This window comes from Fringilla coelebs (genome assembly GCF_963513975.1).
Source record: "Fringilla coelebs genome assembly, chromosome: 7".
In the NCBI taxonomy this organism is placed as follows: Eukaryota; Metazoa; Chordata; class Aves; order Passeriformes; family Fringillidae; genus Fringilla; species Fringilla coelebs.
The window spans coordinates 17,985,103-18,010,752 of record NC_140035.1 but is presented as its reverse complement, the minus strand read 5'-3'; the positions used below and the strand labels follow the sequence as shown (position 1 = coordinate 18,010,752).

Here is a 25,650-nt window from a genome sequence, read left to right as displayed (position 1 = left end):
TCAGTAGGTACTATAACTTTTTTTTGCCACTTACTAAATTTAACTTTGTTAAATATTCTAAGACAGTTGTACTTGATAAGTTTTGAAATTAGGCATTCTAAAAATTTTTATGAAAGTTCAGGTATATCAAGGAGGGAAAGAAAATAATGTTAATTATGCACACAGGCCAGTTAGGACTGCTGTTGGAAGAATAGAAAAGGAAACACTGTGTTATGTCGTTGTGGTAGGATGTAGCTGAAACTTCTTTCCACAATGATTTTAGCTACTTTTAGAAAAGATTTCTTTTGGGTTTGTAGAATAGCCTTTGGGCATAAAAAAATTCAAATTATTTTTTAGACTCTATGTAACAACTGATATTCTTTTATTGCTCTACGTTGCACATCTGTGAATATATTCAATTACTCGAGAAAATCTTTTTTTTTAAAAACAGCTCCTTGGAGGAATTAAGATGAAAAACACAATACATCTGGTAATACGTTCTCTCTTTCCCAAATGAATATGATAAATACTTTTGGAGAATAATTACTGGAGCTATTTCAATGTTTTCCACTGACTGCTAATAATGTTCCTGCCCCGTCTCCCTTGGCAGGCCCCTGTGGGATTGGTGCGGAAAGGTTCCCTGCCGCTCAGTGACACCGCTGCCCTGAACTCCTCGCTGCGCAGGATGAAGCGCAAGGCGCCCTCGCCACCCTCCAGAGCGCCAGAAGATCAAAGTGAAAGCAGTAATGAGCCTGGTAATCTTTTTATGCTGTTTAATTGGAAGGCAACAGAAAGTATAGCTGGCTAAACATTAAGGTAACGCCACCTTATGAGATCAGAACCTCAAGTGAGCAGCCACAAAAGTGCAGACGCAAAGAATGCATTTATTTATGTTACCGCACCAGCCGGGGAAGCCTGGGAGCAGCGCCCAGGTGGGAACCCAGGTGGGAACACCGGCACCACAGAGCTCAGTCCGTGCCAGACAACTGCCAAACCTGCTCCCTTCCTCTGTGTCAGGGATTCACACAGGTGTAGTTACCACAGTGCTTTGATCTTACCCACAGCTGGGCAGGGATCTCCAGCATGTCTCATAAGATGCCTTGTAAGTCTAATCACAGGCCTATGTTATCTGAACACAGGTGTTCCACTTGTCAAACACACAAGATTAAAGAGCAATTAATATCATATATGTGGGGTTTTGCACCCCTACTGCAAGTGACTTGAGTGTGTTCACAATCCTCCTCATCAATCTTCAGTTATTTTCCCATAAGTGTGAGAAAGAGGGGTATTTAGAGCCTGCAGATCAGAAAAAAACCCCAGATAATACCAAATTAATTATAGTTAGGTTAGATAGAGAATTGGATTTATGTTACTCAGGTGGACTGCTTGGGGTGGGGAGAAAAGATTAGCTACTCTGGATCGGGGACAGTATAATAGCAAATGGACTGACTAGAAGAATCGTAGAGAATGTCCACTTGGTTTTTTACAATTCTTCTGTTTGATCAGAAATTCAGTTTTCTGGTTCAAAAATACCTAAGAGTTGAGACTAAAATATCTGGAAAATGTGACAATGAGAACTAATTGTTTCAGAGGAGTTTCTTGAAGAAATCACTTGTCTGTATGAGCACAATCTAACATTTTATTTAGAGCTTTTGTTGGTGCTGAAACTGAGAGGTGGTAAAGGTTGTTGCTTCACTTTTTGCAGTAACAGAGTCAACAGAATCAGCCTCCACTAAAGTGGAAGGAAGAGCCACTGAAATGGTGCCTGAAACAGGTTGGTTGTTTCTACAAAAGTACTGATAAAATTTACTTAATAGCAAGTTACAATAATTCATAGCAATAAATTACTGTACTATAGATGTGTCATAAATATAGAACTAATTTTAGTGCTTCAGAGCAATTGAGTTGTCCTTTGGAGTAGAATTGTGGCTTTCTAAAATAAGAATATTTTACCTTTGTTGTCTACAGAAACAAATACAATATGTTTTGTATTGCTATCCATGCTTTACATTTAATAAATGGAACATTATCCCTGATTTCTCTCCTTCCTTACAAGTTACAGAAAAGAACTATCCAGAAATTCTGTGGTTTTTTTCTTCTTTTTTGTACCTTGTAACAAGCTTTTCAAAAGCTAAAGCCCAGTGTTGTTTTTAGAACTCTGCCTTGTGCTGCCCTTGACCTGCATAACATAGGGGCAGGAGCAAATCTGTGCCTGGCTTTTGGTTGGCATCTGAACAGCCTTTGAAAACATAAGTTGTAAATCTAAACTGAATGCATAAATAGCTGTTTATACATTAAATTATTTGTTGGGTGTTATGGGAAAAAATGTGATTTATGAAAGTATAGCTGTTTAAAATACAATTATTTAGCTGCTGAACATAATGCTTTTTTAAATTTATGCAGTTTGTACTGTGAAATACTGTTGTTTGTAAGCACCAGACTGTGGGGTTCAGTTACAGTATACAACATCTAGAAGTCTTCTAAAATTTGCAAAAGCTTTTAGAATAATCAGTGCCAGTGCAGTCTGAAAAAATAACTCTTCAATGAATTTAATAAGAATGAAGTATATAAATGCTAAGCCTTTGGAGTGCCACTGTCATTATATGAGGCTAAGCACTCAGTTACTGTGCTAGTTGACAGGAATTTTTAAGTAGCTTTCCAGCTGTTTTATTCTGGGTGCCAGTCAAATTGTTTGGAGTGGTAAACAAAAATGTACCACAAGAGCTGAAAGTCATCTGCTAGGATGCTAGGTCTCTGGCAAAGGGGGAGTAATCAGTAAACTTGTGCTTGGTTTGTGTTTAGGGCAATTTTACATAAATTATTGAAAAAGACATTAAGTAGGAACAATATGTAATGTACTAAATGGGAGTGTGAACCTGTACTGTGGAGTCTTGGGTTGAAGATCTCACAAAGTTGTAACCTTCCCTTGTCTTGGCTGTTGCAGCAGATGAAAGAGAATAACCAATTCCGAGTGAGTGGTTTGTTTATTAGCACTGAATTTTGTGTGTTGAAAACTGTCCATCCAAATGCAGTGGGTCTAAGATGAGCAAGTTTATCGTACTGCGATTTTAAATCAAGTTTTTTTGTTTTCTTGTACTTGTTTCTATCTTAAGATTGTTGTTCTTTGCTAGAATTTTTGCCTTTCCCATCACTGTAATGAACAAGTGCTGTGCAGATAAACAACCCTGAACTTCAAAGAAATGGCTTGTTTATTTTTCCATAGATTTAGAAACTTCTGCTTGAGGCATTTGAGTTCTGTAATTAAATATTTTAATTTAAGCTGTAATGGAAAGAAATACAAAAAGGTAATCATCCTGACTGGGCTTAGGGCAGTCTGTGTTGAGCCCTTGGATTTACCTTTGCAGTTAGTGACAATCTTCAGTCTCCAGTTTCCCTCGTGTCTTCATGCACTGTCCTTTGCTGAAGACTTAATGTCGTGCAGGTTTTTTTTAATGTACGTTTAAGTCACATAGCACAGCTTCATTGCCTCGTTTTTTTTCTCATGGGATACTGCTGCTCTCTGGTGGCATCTCTGAAACTGTCATGAGGCCTATGTATAAAGGGTCCTTTTAGCAAAGCCCCTCATGCTGGGAGAAACAATATTAACCTGCAGCAAAATCAGATGCAGTGCACCTGTCCTGTTCCTAGTCTGAAAATTATCTCTGTTTGGGTGTTGTTTTAAATGAATAAAATAGTTCAGTATCACTTAAATTGTGAAGTTGGACATAATTTTAACTTTAGCAAAACCCAGGAGTTCTTCCATTTGGATTAATACTGCTTTGATTGTCAGACATCTGGGAAGCATTGTGAGTTTTTGATCGGCTGTGACTGTCATTCCAGAGTGGTTCTGTTATGCAGTGTTACTTCAGCGAATAAGCAGAAAAACCTAAGCTGCAAATACAGTGTTACCTTTTGCCCTGAAATGAACCACTGCAATGTTCAATTTGGTGTCTGTTAGCTGTGCACTACTTAGACACATATACATCATATAGTATGGAATAGGCAATATTTCTCTTGTGAAATGACAGTTTTCCCATGGTGTAGAAACAATGTGTACCTTGACAAAAGTAGTTTCAGGACACACATCTACTAGAATAAGCATTGACAGAGAAGTAATGTGAATGTTTGGGATTATAAACAACCATTTTCTTTATCAATTATGATTTCTGTTCACCTTCCCAAAGTTTAATTAATGCTTAGTCTTTCTTTTTCTAGGGAAGACAGTAAAACATTATTCAAAATTAATTTTGAAATCGGAGATTTTAAGAAAAATTTCCATCAAACAAATCCCTTGATATAATCCTATTGATTACAGTATTTCTTAAGCACCTTGTTAGGGGCTGTAGAGTCAAGGGCAGATTTGCATGATGGTAGTCAGGCTTTCCAGCTCTGGTGTTTTATGAGAGCTCTGTGCTGCTCTCCAGCTCTGTGCTGCAGAGGTCACAGAGTAGCACCAGCCTGTTCTCTGCTGGGCATGGGGTATTCTTAGAGCTCAAAGGAGATTTGCAGTTGGTGTCTCAGTCATCAGTGGGGGGTGTGTGTGTATATATGTGTATACGTGTGTGTACTTATCTATAGATCTGCCTTCTCAGTGACACACTGTAACTCTAGCTATATTGGTTTAGGGCTACTTAAAACCCAGTGACAAGAGAATAAACCATATGCTGGTAGAAATGCAATTTATATTACATATGGAACTACAGATAAGGTGTATAAGCAGTAAGGCAAGAGTGTGTGGCCAGTATTGCTGTAAGTTCTTCCTAGCAATATGTTGCATGTAAAGGCTATAGAGTGAGGGTTTGGAAACAAATCAGAATCTGAAGTGCTTCCCTAGGGAGTTACCTGCATGACATAAGTGAAGGATGGCTTTTAAATGTTGTTTGTGTTCAAATGTATTCTTCTGCAGCAGTGATGGCCCAGGCCTGGAACCAGACCCAGTAACAGATGAAAATCCACTAGCAACCAGGGCTGATCTTATGCTGACAGATGAGGTAGAGCATTTCTTAAGAAGTGTGAGGGCTGTTTTTGTTTGGTATTACCCATTTGTAGGTCAGGTTAGTTGACCCCAATGCTTGAAAGTGTTTCTGGCACAGCAAAGAACAGGCTTTCACATAGCAGGAATGTCAGGAATGTCTCCTACCAACCCAAGCTAAGTTTCCATCCCAGGAGTATAGCTACAACTCAGCCTTTGTTACACTCCTCTCCAGAGGAAAAGCAGCAGAGAAACGCCAGCAGTGCCTGGGCACAAAGCCATAGCAACTCCAGAATGCTTCCATTTCTCTTGTCAGAAGTCCTGGCTCTTCTTTGTTGTCTAATTCAGGTTTCCATAGAGCATTTAGTCTGAAAATCTCAGTCTTTGTTCCTGTCGTTGGTGATGGCTCAGGCCCATGGCATAATAGGTCTCGCCAGTGATGGAGGCAATGTTCTAGAGAGCCAGTTGTGGGCTGTGGGATAATCCTCGCCAGGTCAATGTTTGCTCACATTCTGTTACACTTTGTTTTTCATTTTGACAGCTGTATGTTGAACTTGTCACACATGAAATGATATTGCCATCACCAAAATGATCCCCCAAAGTATGAGGCTGCTTGGTATGAGTGTTCCCTAGGTGGAAAAGGGCTTGATGGACAATGAAAGGAAGAGAAGGCCCTTATGACTAGTAAACCTGCAGGAGTCCCTGTAATACCAGTGTGACATATTTGTATGTACCTGTGCTGAAACCACATAGCAGGAGCTCACCTGCACCACTTTGCAGTCTTGCCTTTCTTTGGGGATCTAAATTGCCTATGTATTCAGCACTATGACATGTGTTGATCACATTGCTTAATGTGTAACTACAAAGCACTATTACAAGATTGCAATATGAAACCAAGAATTAAACCATAAAATATTTGGCTTTTGTAGTTTCTCTGTAACTCTGAATGAGTATCTTTGGTATTACTGAACTCTTATCTAATGACCCTATTGTAAACATCGAAGTTTCTGTTCTGTACTGAGCCTTTGTCCCATACATACATTCTCTTATTACTTTTCTATAACACTGTACTTCTCTAGAGGTGCTGCAAGCATTGTAGAATACCAGCTGCTAAGAAAGGTCAGTCTAACTTTTTTTTTTTGTACTCTGGGATCTGCGACTTTCCAGTATTCCTTTTTGTTTTCTTTGTTGACTTTGGTTTACACTTGGAAATTTACTGATGCTGCTTAGACTGAAACCTAATTGTCCAAGTGCAAGGCTTGTCTCTAACAGGTGTCACCAAAGCTGATGGGAGTACCCTGGTCAGGTGTATTTATTAGTTCAAGTACACTGATTTATCTGTGTCCTAATCCAGCAACTCAGCCTTTTAGTTGGACTGTTCTCTGGCTGCAAATGTCAGTATTTTAATGGATTAGCACTTTTCTATGAACTTTATTTTTGTACTGTAACATGAAGCACTACACAAGACAGTTTAATACACTTAAGATAGTTATGGGAAATTTTTCATAGTGATGGTGAAACTTGTTCAAACCGTGGGCATAATTGGTGTTTCAGTTACTCTTCAGTTCTTGAACATTCCTACTCTAATACAGAGGAACTGTGTGTTTTAAAACTCACTGGAGAGCTAATGGAAGTACAAGAAGTCTGGGTAAAAGCAACTGCCCACCTCCATGAAATCTGGGGTTATGAGATAAATGAAAATATATGCAACAATCTTAATTCAATACTTGGGTTAAATATAGAAAATGTTTTACAGTAGGTACAGATACAGAACCAGATGGACAGTAGCATGGTGATTAGCATATTCTTGTGTCAATAGAGAGAATTGAAAAGAACCAGAGAGTTCTGTGAAGATTGAATGGATCTCTTAAATTTTAAATTATTTTTTAAAGTGTACTTGAATTGTGAAAAAAAAAATCTGTTTTCCTTCTTCAAACTATTTAGGCTGCCTTGAACAGTCCCTTTTAATCTACAATTTGCATTGAGAGCTGTGGGTTGATTTGGTTTTTGTTGGTCTGGAGGTATTTTTACTTTATTTTCCTTTCTTTTGTGATTGTAGATGTAAGGAGCTCAAAATACAACCTGGAAGAGATTGATGAAAGGGAGGAGATAGGTGTGCAACAGGGAGAGGACAGTGGAAGTACCAGCACCTCTCCCGGGATAGGAGAGGTTACTGCAGCCTTCATCTCTGCTGAGGTATCACTGGGAAATGACAAAAATGATCCTGCTTCATCAGCTCCTGCTCCTGGCAGTGTTCCCACAGACAACTCACAAAGCTTCAAGGAAGAAAAACAAGAAAATATGAGCACAGATGGCAAGTAAGTACGTTTTGTGACAAAGAAAGGAGCATTGGGGGGACAATGGGGGAGGCAAATAAAATGCAGAGTGCTGTTTCATTGTGAAGCACAGAACAGAGAATTGTGAGAGAGGAATGAGATTTAATATGCTTAGCTTTCATTGTAGCACTCTTCTGTGCACAGTAATTCATGCAGCTTTTCAACAGAAATGACAATGAAGTGTTCTGCAGTTCTGTTTAATCTTCCCTTTCCTTACTACTCAAACAGCTGGAGCCCAGAAAAACTGAACCCAGCTCTGAAATGCCCAGTGTATTTACTAGAGCAGAATGCTGCAAAAAAATTTGGATTGATTAGTTAAATTAAAATGTACAAATTCATTCTTGCAGATGGGGGAAAATGGATACATCAGCCATTTCTGTTCTTTTGGGCATGATTCTTATTGCTTGCATATTTGTTTTTGCTTTAATTTTTATTTTTTCTTTTCCTTATATGTGGTCTTGACCTGTCTCAATCCATTTGCTCTCAGGAAAACAAGTTAATTCAGCTTTTTTAGAGAATAAACACATTAGTTTCCTTAACTGCTCTTTTTCCCTTCTGGTGATGCTGTACCTTTGCCCTTCAGCATGTTTGTTAAACTACCTGACTCAGCAGGTTTCCAACATGAGTTAGTGCCTGCTTGAAATAAATGTTGATTGTCCAGAGAAGTCCCATTGTGTTAATGTAATTCACTATTTCTCTATTCCCTGGGGCAACTAAGCTGGCTACTGTTCCCAAATTAAATTGAAAGAACTATTTCGATTATTGTACTGAAGCCAAAACGTGTGACTGCCCTAGTAGCCAAGAACTTTCAAGGTAGTAAAGAGAGGTTTAACTTGTATTTGAAGGGACGTTTTTGTCAGTCCGAGGCCAAATGTGGCTTTGCAAAAATCCGTGATACTCTGTCCTGGTGAATATTGTCCCAGTTGCTTGGGTGTTTCTCTTCTTTATGGATCTAATAAATTGTCTTGAATCTGCAATTTGTCAGGCCTGTGTTATTGGGCCAGTTTTCTAATTGTCATGGGGATTTTTCTTTCCCTTCCATCCTATGAATTGGTAGTAACCTTTCATGTCTTTCATGTCTGGGGATGATCAGGTAGAAGGTACTGCACTCTGGCTTTAGAGTTTGGCAGTTACTTCCTGAAATATCTTGGGGATTGAGGAGTGGGGTTTCTCTGACATTATATTTCTGGAAAACTTAAGATAATTTTGATCTTCTGCATAAGATCTAGTTACTTTGAGAAGTGTTTCTTCTTAATCCAGCCTGGGATACATGCAAAATATTCCAGTCCAAACCACTAATTTCTATAATGATACTCCATGGTGTTTTGTGGCTTTTGGGTTTGGTGGGTTTTGATTTGATTTTTTTTTGGATTCCTATTAAAAATCTAGTTCAGCCTGTTGTTAATAGTTTTAGCTCAGTCACCCAGCTCTGTTAAAAAGAATGGAGCTAAGCAAGAGAACTGAGTGCAGGACTGAGCTTTAACTTTCTTCCATCAGTAATTTTGAGAGCATATGCTCCTGTTCAGCAGTTTATGGGACACTTACAGTGTGTTTGGGACTATACAGAAAACACGAGCATGGATGGTTATTGAGAAATGTATAATTTTAAATTATTCAAAGCAGTTGTGTCAGCTCAAAGCACTGGTTCTGACAACTAATGCATTTGATGTGGCAAATAATTTGGAATCTTCATAATGCCAGTAGTTCTAACTACATATTATAAAAATACCTTGAATAAAGTTGGAAGTTTTAATAACTTTATATCAAGAAATTTTTAAGTATTTTTGACTTTTTCATTTACCTTTTGAAGCCAGGGACTTCATATGTCCCCCCCACCCCGAAAATATGATGTTTTTATTCCAAATTTTTGCAGTTCTCTTGTTCCCCACAAAATGAGGGAAATAGATATTGTATGTTTTCCAAGATGTTTAGAATGCAAGTAACATGTTGTATGTGTGTTTCTTTGCCGTTCTCAAGATATTTCTTGAAAGGGACTAACTGCTTTGAGAAGCCTGTACTGCTCAGTTCATGTGTGCATACAGTCAGTGTCTCATGCAGCACAGTGGGCTCAAAGTCAGGGACACATTTTAGATTGGGAGTGTCAGAACATTTTATATGAGTGAAGAACCATTGTGGCTTCACTGGAATGGAGTTGCTATTGGAAAGTGGGTTGTTCAACCTTCACATGTAAACAAAAGAAGGGGGAGAAGACAAGGGAAGACTTTGTAAGATCATTTGCTTACACAGAAGCAAGTGGAGCTGCATGTCATTTTGGGAAAATATCATGGCAGCATTTCCTCCTTTTTTTTTCTTCTTTTAATCAATTCTGTTGAGTATTCCAGTGTTTGGCAGAGCAGTTCTGTTTTGTCCATCTGTGTTTGGAGAATATTGCCAGTTCTCTTGCATCATTCCTTGTGTTTACTGAAATGAATGATACCAGCATATTTAATGTACTGTTGTGCTTTGCAGAGGACTACAGACTAAGATAAGCAGTGAGGATGCTGGATTTCAAAAAGACAGGAAGCTTAAAATTTTAGATCAAAATAAAACTGTTGGTGAGTAGTTTCTACTTGTTAATACTTGAAGCTTGAACTTTCCTATTCCTTTGAAGAAATGGCTATATAATCAACTCTTGGATTGTTATAATCAGATTATTTTCTTTACACTTGCTCTAGCTCTAGTGTATTTTCTTTGAGATGAGGTGACAAGAATGGGCTGAATTGGGGTTTTTTTGGGTTTGATTTTAATATATTTTTGTTTTAGGAGTAGTCAAAGCTGCGTCGTGCTGTTATAGGATGGTGTGGGTGGGATAGTGATGAGGAGGGGGAAGGCTGGACAAAAGGCAATCCTGCCCTGGGGTGACATGGCTGCCACATCCCACTGGGGAAGACGAAGCCATCAGTTGCTCTTTGCTTTTGAAATTAGGGTGAGTTTTCTGCATGAAAATGCAAATATTTTTAAGCACAAATAAAAGAAAGTGACACACTGATCTGAAACAAAATGACGACATCCTGTGCATCTAATGGAGCATAAATTTCTCTGTGGATTTAGTGGCCTGACTGATTTATTTTGCTCTTTTGTGACACTGATTTTCAGATTTATATATTAGGCCTTCTATAGTCTTTTATACTCAGTGCACCTCTGTTAATAAATCATAACACAAGTCCTGTTTATATGTGATATAAATTTTAACTACCATTTTATAACATACATGAAATGAGGCTTTTTTCCCCCCTAAAAAATACCACTCCATATGACTATTCCTGAAAAATTTTATTTTTACCAATATTGTGTTATAAACAATTTGACTAAAATATTCATGTGTTTGGGAGATGATCACATGTTTAGTCCAGGGGTAGAAAATTGAATTATCAGGCCAACTAAAGGATAGGAAAAAATAGGTTCGGCAAATTGCTTGTGTCCATGTGTTTTTTGATTGTTCTCTTGTACAAATACATAAGGTGTAGTTGGATTTGTAACATTAAAACTTAAGAACAGAAGCCACAAATGTGTGGAACTAAATAAAAACCACATCTAACTCGATATTGAATAGTCCTTGAGCTCTTGAGTCACTGATACCCATAAAATGAACTGGAATTCATTAGCACTTTTATAATTGTTGTGGAATAGTTTTTTTTATTAAGTCAATGCATGGCATCTGTAACCTATTTATTAAGGAAGAATACTTGAGTTAGAATATAATTATTTGACAATATTAATCAAATATAAATATATCTTTAAAACGGTATGGAAAATATTAGCATCAGCGAGAAGCTAGTAATTATTACTAAATACACTGGATGCAGAGCTTCATGATGTAATAAGGAAGCTTGAATCTTTTTGGCATTTGTATTAATTTTGGAATCTTTCTTTAACTTAAAGATCACAGCGATGCACAACTCCTTCCAACAACAGAAGAAGGGAAAGAACTTCAGACAGCCGAAATTAAAACAGTAGATTTTCGAGAGAATAACAAGCTTGAAGTTGACAGACTATCAAACTGCCAGGCATGTAAAAATGACATCTCTGTAAGTCATAGGAATTATCCTCAACTGATTTCAGAAAAGCAAGATGTCAAAACAAATGCAACTGGCTTGGACGCAGTAAAAACTCAGGATGTTGGAATCCAGACTTTGGATAGCAATTTGGGAAGGACTGCGCAGAAGGAAATTACTGTTCCTCAGGGTGTTGAATCATCCACATTTAGTGAACTGGTTCCTCAACACAACAGAGATAAGTACAACTCCCCTGCTCAAGTGATGCATGGAACGCATGAAGAGAGTAAAGATACTTCAATAGAACAAAATCTTGAGACACAAGAAGTTACTCATACAAAAGTAATTCCAATAAAAGATCAGGGTCACATCTATATAAATGGCAGTGATTTTGCTTCAGCAGAAATAACTGCTGAAACTCCAGATGATTCTCCTGTAAAAGGTCAGCCTTTTTATAGACAGGACACCAAACCTAAACCCAAACCTGCTAATGAAATTACAAGGGATTACATACCAAAAATTGGGATGACTACTTATAAGATAGTACCTCCAAAATTCTTAGAAATGATGAAGAGCTTGGAATCAGAAGTTCTGTCAGATCATAAGGATCAAGAGGTATCTACTTTGGAAGATCCCAAAGAATTCATAGTGCAAACTGAAATTCCTCATCTGTCAAAAAGTGTGGGTCCTTTACAGGTTGGGTCACAAAATGAATCTGCAGCAGCAAATGGTCTGCTGCAGAGAGTGAACAGCATTTCTGAACATACTGTGACCTCTGGAGCTGAGATTACTACTGAGAGCAACCAGATGGAAAGGGAGTCTTTCAGGCAGCCTGTCCCACTGATGCTAAACTTGGATAATACAAATGCTTCTTCTGAGACTGAGGACAAGTCAAATGCATTAAGTCCATTAAGTCCTACAACGAAGCCTAGTTCTTTTTATCTGCAGATGCAGCGAAGAGCGTCAGGTCAGTATGTGACATCTGCAGTTGCCAGAAGCACAGTTTGTGCTCCTAATTCAATTCAAAATGAAGTTAAGAATACAGAGATGGGTAAAAAAATCTCATCACCTGATTTGACTTCTTTGGCTTTACAAAAAACAAGTATTCCCTCTCCTCCTGCAGATCAAGAAAAAGTTGATGATGGAAAAATCGTTGAATCTTCCACTTCTCCTATTAAAAGCAATAAGCCTTTAAATGTTCCCTCCTGTCCTCCAGCACCACTGAATCTAAGAACTCTCAGAAATTTTGCAGTTCCAAAGCCATACTCCAGCTCAAGACCATCCCCTTTTGCTCTTGCTGTCTCATCTGCTGTCAAAAGGTCACAATCATTCAATAAGACGCGTACGATCACGAGCCAGGCACCGAGAGAGGAATGTCCAGTGGAACTCTCCTCTGTCCCTTTGGCAGCTGGATTCTCCTCAGCTACCTCCATACCTGAAGTGAAAGGTCCTTCCTTACAGACCGTAGCAGCGGGGTCACAAAATAGTCTAATGGATAAGGTAAACTTTATTTCTAATACTAATGGATTGTGGATCCAGTGCCCTCAAGTACAACCGATGTAAAGGCTTGTTTGTGAACCGCTTCCTGGCCAGAAAGTGCTGTATTTGTGCAAGGAAAACACCCTGTCCACCTGGTGTCCACCAGCAGAACAACATTATAATAAAGTGCAGGAATACACAGGGAATGTTAAAAATGAAAGCAGCATAATTCAGATGATTGGAAATAATTATTTCCTGCCATAATTAGCATCCCCTGCTTTAAAGAACTGTAAATTAAATACTCATATATCCTGTGTAATACTTATGTTTGGAGTGCTTACAATTTGTTCTTTATAGTTCTGTGTGTTGTTTTCTGAAATTTAATTCTGAGCGGTATGATCCATTTGGCTTCAGGTGGTCATGCCACAAGCACACTTGAATGGAGCTATAAAGTTTTGCTAGCATAATTACTTGAGAGAGAAACTATGTGCTATGCTGGAAATGTGGCTGATGTCAGAAATCTTGAACCAAGCAAGCACTAGAATGGCAGCAGTTTGCTATGCAACCTTGTGCCAGGTTGTTTCAGATTTCCATTTATAACTAATTCAGATGAAAACTTTTTGGCTTCTTTTCCTTCCACTTCCTCCCTTTATAGAAAGGCAGCCATGTGCATAGTGAGCAGAAGAGTCAGGCGCAGTCAGGTGCTTCCCCTGACCACCCACGCCCTGTCACTAAGAGACAAACCGCGATGACGCTCCCGCGTGCTGACCCCGAACAGATCCACCAGAGCCTGCTGGCTGCAATCCGCTCTGGAGAAGCTGCTGCCAAATTGAAAAGGGTGAGTTTTCATCATTGCATCCAAAACAAAGAACTCATGGTACTTCCTTCAAAATTACCATACTAATGCCTGATTCTAAAAGCAGTTAGTTTTGGCACAAACTGCTGCCAAGAGGTCTCCTAACAATGGGAAGGGAGGTAGGGAAGAGGGTCAGTTTTGCATAATAAACTGGTGAATGCACCCACAGAGCTTCAAATGCCTGTATTTTCATATGTAATCAAAATCTTCCTGAAATGAAATAGAAATCTCTAAGTTATCATTAAGTATCTTCTCCATAATATCTGACTTGTTTGTGTTTACATGGTTTGAAATGGTGTGGCCTTAGAAACTCCTGAGCAGCTTTCTTCTAGACCATGGCTGCAACCTTTTGCAGGCAGATAACACACAGTTCTGAAGACAATTTTCCCATTTATTACACTTTATCAGGTCCTTAATATGTTAGGCATCATAACTAAGATATTTCTCAATGTTTTGTCAACAGTCCTGGAAGGCCAACTTCCCCTTCCCCCTCTGGTTTAAAACTTTCTCTCCTAAAATTAACCTTGTTATCTCTCATTGGATAAAACAGTCTATATTTCTAAAATCTGTACTGTTTTAATTTTGCAACCAGAAAATCATAGTCTCACAAAGTTTTCTTGACTTCACATTAGTATTTTGCATTCTGTTTTGAGGAATAAGTTTTCATTGCAGAAGGTCAAAGAAATTCAGTAGTTTTTTTTTTCTTTCCTTTTCCACATGAAAGAACCTAGTCCTGTGTGGTAGGTGGATACAAGGGACAATTTTGTTTGTTTGTTTTATGGAAGTCTTTGATTCTCTCGGGTCAAAATCTCACAGTGAATGGTCAGATAGTGGAATGTTCAGTTTCATAGGTTTTTGTTTCAGTGTAGAAGTGCAACAGCCTCTCTGAGGCTTGTAAATCTCCCATCCTTTCTACAGTGAATAGGAAGATTGAGTTTCCTGGAAAAGTTGCAAGCATGCTCAAGTAGGGTTTGATCTCTAGTCAGTAAAAATGGTATATAATACACTGTAGAATTACTTCTAACAACATGTCAGTAACCATATTAAAAACAGGATAAGATTAAGGAAACGCTCTATTGTTCAAAATCCGTTAGAGGTAAAATCTGTTCTACCAGAAATACTGTTTGGATTTCATTTGCATATATTTTTAGGATTTTTTTTTTCTTCTAGTGCATAATTACATTCTGAATAATATGACACTTCATTTATTTATTCATTCTTTTTAATAGAAATGTTTTTAGTGTAGAGTTGACCCATATAGTCTTTATCAGTCTAGGTACAAGAATGGCATGGGGAAGGGGAAGAGGGATAATGACTGAAATTGGTTTTCCCCTCTTTTTCTCTTCTGTGGGTGGGAGATGTGCTCTGTCAGTAAATTACATGTTGAGACTGGGGTGATGAAAGGACTGTACTTTTTAAGAAGAAATTATAATAATGAAGAAGCTGTAACCTTCTTCATTATTCTTCTGTAAAGAAGAGCAGTCTGCAGCACAGAAATCTGAACCAGGCTTAAAAAAACCCCTGGAACACAAACAAAATGCATTGAAGAACTCACTGAAGTTTTGCCAAGCATAAAATTGTACATGCTGTTCTTTCACTCCCAGAGTGCATATGCTGTGGTACAGGTATGTCTGACAGCAGAAAGATTTTTTTGGCCTACAGCAAATTTAATAAAAACACGGTCTCATTTTATGTTTGACATGGAGAACTGGCAGTAGTGGGACAGAGAAATGAAGCATTTTGTATCAATAAGTTATTTGTACCCAAAAGTGTTTTTGAGAATTGAGAGGATTTCTAGAATGCATACACCTCATAGCTTCCAGTATCGTGCTGCAGTCAGGAAAAGGAGTAATCATCTGATCCATTTGAACAATGAGAGATGTCTGTCGGGTACTTGCTTCTCTTTTTACCTCTTACCATAATCTCTCTTCTTGCAGCTCTGAGAGCAATTTAAAAAATAAAATCCTGGTATGACTTGCCAGGTTCTTTAATTTTTTTTCACCCTCTGTTTTACTTAATATGTTGTGAATATGCAGTGCTGAGATCTGTGGCCTTTTGTGTTGCTGGTCTTTCCTGTTCAATAGGGCCCTCAGTAATTACTAACCTAAAATGGGTCAAGTGAGGTTTCTTTTTAACTATTTTTCTCTTGAGAATGTTTCCATTGTGTTTAGTAAACTGTGTGCTGTGGTATGTGGTTCTCATGCCTGTGGAGCATCTACAGCCCCCATTAACTCCAATTGGAACTGTTGGGTTATGCAGTTCCACTGAAAATCAGGCTTTGGCTATCTCTGCTAAAATTTATAGTTTGCTTCGGATAAAAGAAACATTACCATGGTATAAAGTGTTAGTAGGTAGGTAGAAGGTTTAGTGAGAAATCAGGTGTCTTCAATGTTTAATAAAACCGTTTCGTTTAGTGACGTTTTCAAAGTACTTCTTTACAACCAGGTGTGGAGAAAGACAAAATTATGTGTCTTTTGAATAATTATACATGAAATTTGTAGTCAGGATAAAATATGTTTCTAAGTAATGTGTTCTGTTTCCTATTCTGTGGAATATATGCTTACTTAAGAAATCATATAGGAGGTCTTCCATTGCAATGATGAGAAAAACACTAAATGAAATAACATTGTGTAACAACATATTAGAGAGATAAAAATCTGGAAATTTAGGTTAACATTTCTCTAATATTTTTTTTCTTTCTTTTTTTTTTTTTTTTCCCCACCCTGCCTCTAGGTTGGTCCTCCATCAAACACCATAGCTGTCAATGGACGAGCCAGGCTTAATCCTTTGTATTCCACAGAAGCTAAGGCTAATCCCTAGATATTATACCAAATATTTTGCACTTTACTACTGCTTCATAGGCCAACTTAATACTAACTACAAATTTTTGAAAGTGTAAATGCAAGTATATGTTAATATATTTTTGTCAATGGTAATAACAGTTTCAAGCTGGGTCTTTTGATGCCTTGAAAAGATTATTAGAATATGTAAATTATAGTAATATTTTACCTTTTTATCTTTATAAAGCTGACTATGCTGCTAAAAATTTTTAAGACAAGGTGTAGGTGAGCTTTGCTTATGATAGAATGAGAATTGAAGATTCTTGATTTTAGCCTTCAGGACTGAACAATATGTAGCACTATGCTGAAATTACAGATTGGAAGCAACTTAAAAGGTTTAGATCAAATAATTAATATTCGACTGTGTATTACTTTAACAGATTGTATGAACTTAAATATACCACATGCTGCCTCCATATTACTTTATTAAATTACAATTTTAATTAGTAGAAATCTTAATTCAATGCAATACTTTGTTTCTGTCTAAAAAAAAAAGATGTTTTTGTTCCTTTAGCAGACAGTAATTGGGATATGTATTTGGATTATTTTTTTTTACTTTCCTGTAATTGTTTTTCCTGGTAGCACACACACAAAAAATCAGGACATAAATTATTGGAAACTTTTGTACTACTCAAAACCTTTTCTTAACAGTAGCATGACATGATGTTTCTCAACTACTCTTTAAATATCTGTATATAGTATTTACCTAGCACTCAGATAAGCAATAATTTTTGTGAACTAATTATATCTTTAAGTAACCATCAAATTATAGTCACTAATAAAAAACAAATTCCAGTTTTGATACTTAATGAAATAGAATATTTTTTTCACTAGAAGTATAACTAAAAAAGGAACTGCTTTGGACTTATTAATATAAGATATTTCAATCTTAAAACAGCACAAAACCACATACATCATGCTTATGTCAGATATCATATTTATAGATTAAGTATTAAATACAAAAATAGGAATAGCTATTAAAAGAAAATGTTCATTATATTTTATCTATTTTGAGTTTCTTGTCAAGATTATACATTTTGGGGGAGGGGTGGAAATATGATCACACTCATGATGAAATAGCTACATTGCATGCAGCAAGTCCTGGGGTATTTGCCATATTAAAATATTTTTGTGCTGGACTTGATTTAAAATTAAGCAATTGTATTTAGTTTCTATTCTCTAATTATATATATATGTATTGTATTTTGGAAACATTGTGTAACTCAGTTTCAGAAACTGATCTATATGTGCATTTTCAAATTGTTTGCTGCCAGGTTTTTGTGCAATAATCTCAAAGAGGTCTAATTACTTTCCTAGTACAGAGTCGATTACCAATTACAAGTTATGGTGTTAACTTAATGCTGAAACCCTTTAAGGAATGTTTTAGTAAATAGAAGTTCATAAAGAGATCTGAAGAACATTTTTTCATTGCTGTTCTCTCCTGTTTTCTCTCCTGTATCTTAATCCCTTGTCAATGTGTGTTACCACTGCCACGTCCTCCTTGTTCTTGCCTCCAATCAAGAGTTCATTCTGAGGGTGGGGGAAGCTCACAGGGTAGTTCAAAAGACCTGTTTCAGGGTCTCACTGCAAAAGAAAGTTTCAACCTTCACTTGAAAAGAGTGAGATAAAAGATATAGGGGCTTTTCTAGTTTCTAACTGGGGCTCACATTCTAGATTTCATGGTGTCTTGAGGGACAGACTTGACAATTGTAACCTGCTCCCTGGATTCTAGTCTGTGCTCGTTGTGATATTTGAAGTCTGTGTTTTAGGTATTCCTATACATCATGCTGATCTGAAACTGCCAGAGAAGGGGTTGCATTGTGAAAAGAGTCTTTTCCTTCTACTTTGGGTGTGTGGGAGTTAGAGGGTTTTTTTCAGATGTTGGTATTCTCTGCCAAGGTGACCAAAATTATTTAATAAAATAATTTTAATCTCCATCTGTGCAAATACAAATATAAATTATGTTTCACTTTTTCAAACAAATCAACATAGTCCAATTTCTTATTTTTGGGAAAGGTCAAATAACCATACTTTGTTCTTTTCTTTAGTTTTGACAACAAAACTGTACTACTGTATGTTTCTTAGTCCCATGTATTAAAAATAAACTGCCTTTTCACGCGGACTCCTGAAGGCAAATATCATCTTATGTAACAGAGATTAAAACCACCTTGCTTGAATTTTAGAGTTTCTTCTTTGTGTGACTGAACTTGCTTGATAACTAACTGAAATGTCTGCACATGCTATAGTACTGTGAAACTCTTCATTGAGACTTGTGACTAGCTGGCAATTTTGTTTTTACTTTCTCTTTCCCTCTTCTTCCAACATGTTTATGTAAGACATTTTTAAATCTTGCTATTATATTTCTACAGATGCTTTTTTTTCTTACACTCTTTTATTAAAGTCTACTAGAGAAACTCTTGTTGATGAACTTGATGTGTTTATTCATTACTCAATCATAAAAACATTTCTGCTCAAGTAACAAGTAAGTGTTTCTAGTAACTGCAAGTCCAAGCTAGACAGCATTTCATTTTTGTTGTGGATACCTTACACGTAGGGTAAACAGACTATTTTTTGAGCCCAAGAATACTTACAGTTTGGACAGTATGTATCACAGATGTTTTCCAACAGGAGGCAGCTAGTTACACCATACCTCTTATAATCTCCTTGCTTTTGCATGGCAGTCAAAATGTTTGGGATTGAAAGTCAGGATACTGAATGAAATGTCAGTGTAATTGTCCAGACAAAACAGCAGGCCCCAGTGAAGGTGCATTATAACCTACTGGTGCCAGTTCTTTGAAGAAGCAGCAGGTATCCACATAGCACCGTGCACAGTTCAGACTCAAGGGCCTTCAAGTTACGGAGGGCTAGCAAAGCAAAGAGTAAGCTAGTAAAAATGATCTTGTTAGCTATTATAGAAGATGTATTTTTAGGTTTATTCTACAGAGGAATAGAATGCATTCTTCAGAAATTCCTAGTCTTCCAGACTGATGGTATAAATTTTCTTTAGCCTCTTCATCTATTTTACCACTTGTTCTCAGCACTAAGCAGGGCAAATTTTGCTTTGCCTGTTACGTTTGATGTCATCCCAGCCAGAGCAACAAGAACATGCTAAAATACCGGGCAAGGAAATCCAAGGAAATCTTCACAAGTGACAGAATAGTTTAAAGAATGCAAATATGAAAGACTGGGTTTGTGTATGTGGTGGTGAACATCCAAAGGAGTAAAGGAATTGAAGCATACAATCAGCCCAGGGCAGAGGGAGAGTTACATCCACAGAACCTCTAACAGCTGTTAAAAAATGTCTGGGCAACAGTGGCTGTTTGCAAGTGCTAGTGTACTCAGTGTGCTAGTGCTGGTGTACATTAACCACTAGAGTACTTAGTAATGGTTAGAATATTTCTAGTTAAAAAACTACAGCTGGACTCAAATTTTGTACTTTTCCTTCAGCTATATATGTCTGTCTGCCTGTTTAATGTATTTTTCCTTTTTTTCCCCCTATGTGATCCTGAGCAAGAAAGACTGCAATCTAACAGGCTGTAGTCACACTTAATCTGAAGTGGCAAAGCAAGAAAAAATGAATTTATTTCACATTCGCTTAAGGCTTTTTATAGCTCTGATTTATCAATAATACAATAAAAAGAATATTTTAAGTAGTTAAGCTGATTGCAGTTTTCTAAATTAAATACTTGAACTAAATGAGGAGATGGAATGCAGGAGCTGAAATTGGTCACCCTTTGTTAAACAGCATGATTGGTCTGATCAGCAGACAGTATTCCATTGCTTCAATTGCTAAAAGCTAATTAAAACCTTGCATTCTGCTAACTGAAGTGTATTTGGCCACCTGCAGTTTCAAAGTGCATGTACCAAAAAGGAAATCCCTACGCTGTGAACACCAAGCTGCTGCAGTTCTAAACTTCAGCACCTAAGTGAAACGAGGACATGAAGCAAAGGTTGAAGAAGTGGATTGCAGAAAACTTCCTTTTCAAATGGCAGAGGACTGGGAGCAAGCTGGGCGCCCAGGCAGCTGCACAGGTAGGTGCCTCATGGTCAAGGATTAGCATGCTGTCAGCCCTTCTCAAGAGCAGCATTAGTGCCTGAATGGCCAGAAGACACTTGAGCTGCTGGTGGCCCCAGCTCTTTAAGCATGTTTTGACCATTTCTTAGACGTTTGTGTAACCTCTACCTGAGCTCTACTGTGAGCTGTGTTAAGAGCTTTAACAGAAGCTACCATGAGACACAGGCACAAGCTCTATGTATCAAGTTCACCTAGGGCTCGGCTCCTGAGGAAAAGGAACCACGAGAGAGGGAGGTCTGGGGGACATGGGCTGCAAGGCTCTACCTGTAAATAGTGACTTTTTTTTTTTCCACTTTATTCAAACTCTGTCAGAAAAACTCTGTTGTGTTCTTTAAAGAAAATTTCTGAAGTAAAAAAAAATATATTAGACTGTCAGGTGTGCTTGGAAGTTCAGTAGACATAAAAGACATAGCCTTTCCTGCCAACTAAAGATAAAAGGCTGAAAAGGTGTAAGGAAGAGTCTGCTAAACCATATTGTCAGGAAAAGGAAGTAGGAGTGTCTTGTGTAATTATTAAAAACTTTAAAAACATAATTTGGAGGTGATGTGAAACGTGAGTTGCCTGATCATCAGTGGGAAAAACAACATAAGCAGGAATCAAACAAATCTTCAAGTGAAAAATAAAGATGTTAAAAGCAGCAGAATTTCAGATTGAATTCTGACTCTTTAAATTGCTTATCTAACAGTGCAAGGCAATTTGGGTGAGAGAACAAAACAAGACCTTTGGAAACCATGTGAAGAGAGATTAAAGGAATGGGGTTGCTTTTGTTAAAAAAAAAAGGGAAAACTGATTAGGATGACATAACTGTGTTTCAACACAAAAGACAAAAGTTGCTTCATGAATGCAAGTGATTAATCATTGTACCTTCAAGCATAGGCTGCTCTAGCTTTAGAGCATAAAGGAAGAATAGTTATGCTGGGTCAAACTGAAGGTTTATTTAGCTGGCTATCTGGCTTTTGACAATGATCAGAAGTATATTCTCAGGGAGAAATAAAAGATTATAAAATACACAAAGTAATACTTACCCCCAACTATGCTAAACCTTCAACAATTTTTAGCTCTGAGAATGCCAAAGTGAAGATGATTTCTATGTATTTAATGGTCTTAAATAGTCTTGTTCAAGAGCTTGGCAGCTTATTCTTTCAGCTTCCATAAATTTTGAACAGTGACACATTCCTGTGTGATATGGAGTTCTTCAACTTAATGATACGCTGTCTGAAAAACAGTTTTTTGTTTGTTGTGAACTTCTACTTGCTAACCTAATTTAATCCTCTCCAATGCTTTTCATGAAAGAGATATTAACTCATCAATCCCCATTCATGCTCTCTGTGCCACTCACATCCTTACATAACAGCAGGAGTTGTGCCATAGTCATTTGAGGCTTACATGCTTTTGCCATTTTATTAATTATATATCAGCAAGGTTTGCCAAAACAAATATCTAGGTCTGAGCATGCCTATGCTTTATTTCTCTCAATATCTTGGGAAGAGGATTTTTTTTATTAGACACATTCTCTTTTTTTAATCTGTCTCCTTTTGCTATAGCAAGTCACCTACAGGATATACCTATTCTGTACAAGATCAAAGTTTGAGAAAAGTTTGTGAATCATGCTTCTAAAGCACTAAACATTGAGCCGAATAGAATCTTGTGAATCCTATTTATTCAGAGATGTGATCACCCCATTCACAGGTGATTTTTCACTTCTCTGGACAGTGAACAAAAGAACTTAAAACCTTAAGGATATGATATATACTTAGTCATTAATTTCAACTTAAAAGACTGTACTTGCATGTTAAGTACTGTTGTCTACAAATACAGCATCTGTCCAAAATTCTGGAACAGAGCAAATGTATTGCCTTTAGTTCAAACACTCTAGCCTGGATTGCAGGCTATCAAACGCTATTTCTTCCTGAACTGTTTCTGCTGATTCATTGTTACCTTACTTTGAATTGCAATGTTTAAGTGAAACATGCTGCTTTAACTGTCTTTAAATGAACTACCTTTGTGGCAGTGTTTTTAGATGGGTCTTTTGATGCCTTTTTAATGGTACATTAAAACTTAATGAATGCTGAGTAACACTAGAATCCCCATGGAAGCACATATGGTATCTACATTAATACTGAATGAATGCATAATGATCAGTAGCATTTCGGTGATTTCCACATGAATCAACAGTGATGAGCCACTTAGTGTTACACTCAATTACATCATGTTTAATTTATGTAGCATTGTTTGGACATTATGTTTAAAACGTCTTTAGTAAATCATTGAAACTCTAATTGAGCCTCCATTTCAGGGACAAATTGCAATGTAAACATAAAATTCGTTTTTTTAACGCAACAATTAATTTATGTTGAAGCCCACTTGCAAAGGGTCAACAATTTGATATATTCTCACTATTACTCCCTGAAAAATGGAATCCTAGTATGAAAACAAATTGCAGTAGCTGTAAAATTATTTCTGTTCCTTATGCAGCCACCGGACACTGGAAATGTGTTAATTCCCTGAACTCTGGAAGCAATGGCAATACCTCACCTGCCCTATCTGACTGCTGCCAAGCAGTTCCAATACCTGACTAACACCACACCACCTCATGTTTGGGAGGCCCTTCTGGCACATCCATGACTCCCTTGCAGCAAGGTGTACCAAGAGCATTTGGCCATGCCATCATCTTCCAGAGGTAGACAAAGAGATGGTGAGGGAACCTACGCCAAAAGCAGACACTGTCTTTCAGCTATTCTCCCACCTTGTGCAGGACCAGGAGGCAAACGTGGTGTTGGTTGTCTGTACAGAAAAATACAGTTTTGCCTCACCTCCAAAGTGCCACACAGGTATGATGCCCTACTGCCTCACTCCTGTTCCACGTGGTAGCACGCTGAACACGGGCTGTGTGTTGGCACTGGGGTGAAGGCTGGAAAAAGCTGCCCGTGGCAGCCCTGCACTGAAGTCTTCCACAGTAACCACTACAGCAACAGTATTTAAGCAGGGCCCAGACTTACCAAAGGATGCTGCGCTGGACTCTGCTTTTCCAGACTGACTCCTCATGGGAACTACAGATACACATATATCTGATCATAGCAAAAAATAATACAAATAAAGGTGCTTTGTAAGAGAAAATAGAAATAAAATATGCATACTTAAGACCTCCCTAGGAACAGTAAACTTCTTGGCTTCCACTTTTCCGGATACTTTTTAGCAGATAACACACTGACACACTGTTTCTGGGGGTGTCTGCTTGAGCTGGTTTTGGACAGGTTCCATAGCAGGTCTGTAAAGATTCATTCATAGAATAAAGCCGAGTTTGCCTCTTTTACTCAATCAGCTCAGTTACTCAGAGAGCCATCTGAAGTGGTCTGACTTGTGGCAGAGAAGATACTGCCTTCCACTGCTCCAGAGGGGATCTTGCACGCTGTCGTCAATCCTTCTCACTGGTAGTTCAAGCCAGCAGGGTCTTATCAAGGGTCATTTTGACTTTGATATTCATCCTCAAATCCCTGTTCCAAATACAGTAAGCTGGAGAGGTCTAGGCGAGTTTTAGTTCTGTGAGGTTGTCCAACAGCTGTCTTAACAAAGAGGATTGGAGGGAAAGAGGACCGTGTTAGGAGACAAGATTCTACCAGCTATTTACAAACAAATCCATTAATTTATTTTTAGCTTTGGCAGTTTTTTCTGTGTTGGCTTCTAGCACTAGGCACTGCATCCAGTTACTTGAGTTTATAGAGGATTTAGCAGCTATTTGTTCACAAAGCTATAACTTTAATTTGCTGTTCTTTTTAATCTACTATAAGATTATCTGATCACTGGCATCTGACAAACAGCTGACCAGCAACATTCTTAGAAAATCCACAGAACTTTATAATGATAATGATGATAACAATACCTGCTCTCATTTCTCTGGATTGCTGAAAAATGCAAATTGCAGCTCAGGCTTTCATTTCTGACAACAAAGTGAGAGAAAAAAAGTCTTTCCATCCTAAGAAACTGTAAAAGAGGCTATCAGAGGTGGGTGGTTTTTTTGTTGTTGTGTTTTTTATTTTTTAAAATTATAATTCACTTCATTATTGTTAAAAGAATTTAATAAATGAAGTATAAGACAGAAAAGGTTCTTATGGAGAGCCTTATAATTTTGCTTTAAAAAGTTCTTTTTTTGGTTTCTGTTGATCTCATGATTCAGGAATTCTATGCCATATTAATTTATTTCAGTTTTAATCTGAATTGAATAAAATATATGCTAGCTTGCTGGCTATGATGATGAAATCCATGTACTGTTTAAAGAGAAAGTGTTTGAAATATACCAAATAATCTGAAATGCACTTCTCTTCAATGTATGCCTAATAGATTTTAATAGATAATGATGTAATTATTTTTAATTTTTTATGTTGCTGTATATTTTTAGAACCTGCCAAGTAAGAATATTTTTTAGAATGAGATGCAGTGAGGTTATAATATTACTATAGCCTTTGGAATAACACCAATATAAGGAACAGTAGAAAAAAACAATTGAATGTATGCCTTGAGCTACATGATGACTGTTCAAACAGACTTCACAGAAAATTAGATTTCCTTGACTAGTGTTGTGGTTACAGTGATATAATTCATGTTTCATAACTCTGAAGAAATAATGAAGACATTATAACCAGAAATGTGTCAATTTGAATAAATTTATTATGAATTGCTTTGGTTTAAAAGCTCCCAATATGTTATAATAGAAGCCTACGTTCTTGCTTGAGAGCCAGCCAAACTGAGATTTTAATATTTTAACAAATCACTTAATGGTAGATTTTTCTCTCTAAATAAACAAAAGGAGAAATGTTCTGAAGGGACTGTGGTAATAAAAGATATTAAAATACACCTTTCTTACTCCCCGTGGAAATTCAAACAGCTTTTGCCTGAATCCAAGTTGCAATTAGGCAAAATTCAGCCCATGCAAGAATTAACTCCCTTCACCTGCAATTACCTTTGGATCAAATGCAATATTCAATGGGCTACCTCCAGCTACACTGCAAAGTACCTTCTCCAAATAAAACCATGCAGGCTGGGAATGTTAATTGGAATTTGGTTAAGGGACTTGCATAAAGTCCAGTATGTCACTCAGGAATACATCACCCTCAGTGATAC

At 37.3% G+C, this 25,650-nt stretch overlaps 1 protein-coding gene across 2 annotated transcripts in view; it reads left to right on the top strand.

Moving 5' to 3' along the window:
• The window catches only part of COBLL1 (cordon-bleu WH2 repeat protein like 1), a 78,630-nt gene extending 59,791 nt beyond the window's left edge, over positions 1–18,839 (top strand). For both annotated transcript variants that reach the window (XM_084209118.1, XM_084209117.1), the window contains exons 8-14: positions 590–734; positions 1,685–1,753; positions 7,011–7,269; positions 9,757–9,842; positions 11,170–12,782; positions 13,417–13,599; positions 16,351–18,839. In XM_084209118.1, the coding sequence (XP_084065244.1) occupies positions 590–734; positions 1,685–1,753; positions 7,011–7,269; positions 9,757–9,842; positions 11,170–12,782; positions 13,417–13,599; positions 16,351–16,437 (2,442 nt within the window). In that variant the 3' untranslated portion in view covers positions 16,438–18,839. The remainder of the gene's footprint in view (positions 1–589; positions 735–1,684; positions 1,754–7,010; positions 7,270–9,756; positions 9,843–11,169; positions 12,783–13,416; positions 13,600–16,350) is intronic.
• The last annotated feature ends 6,811 nt before the right edge of the window (positions 18,840–25,650 follow it).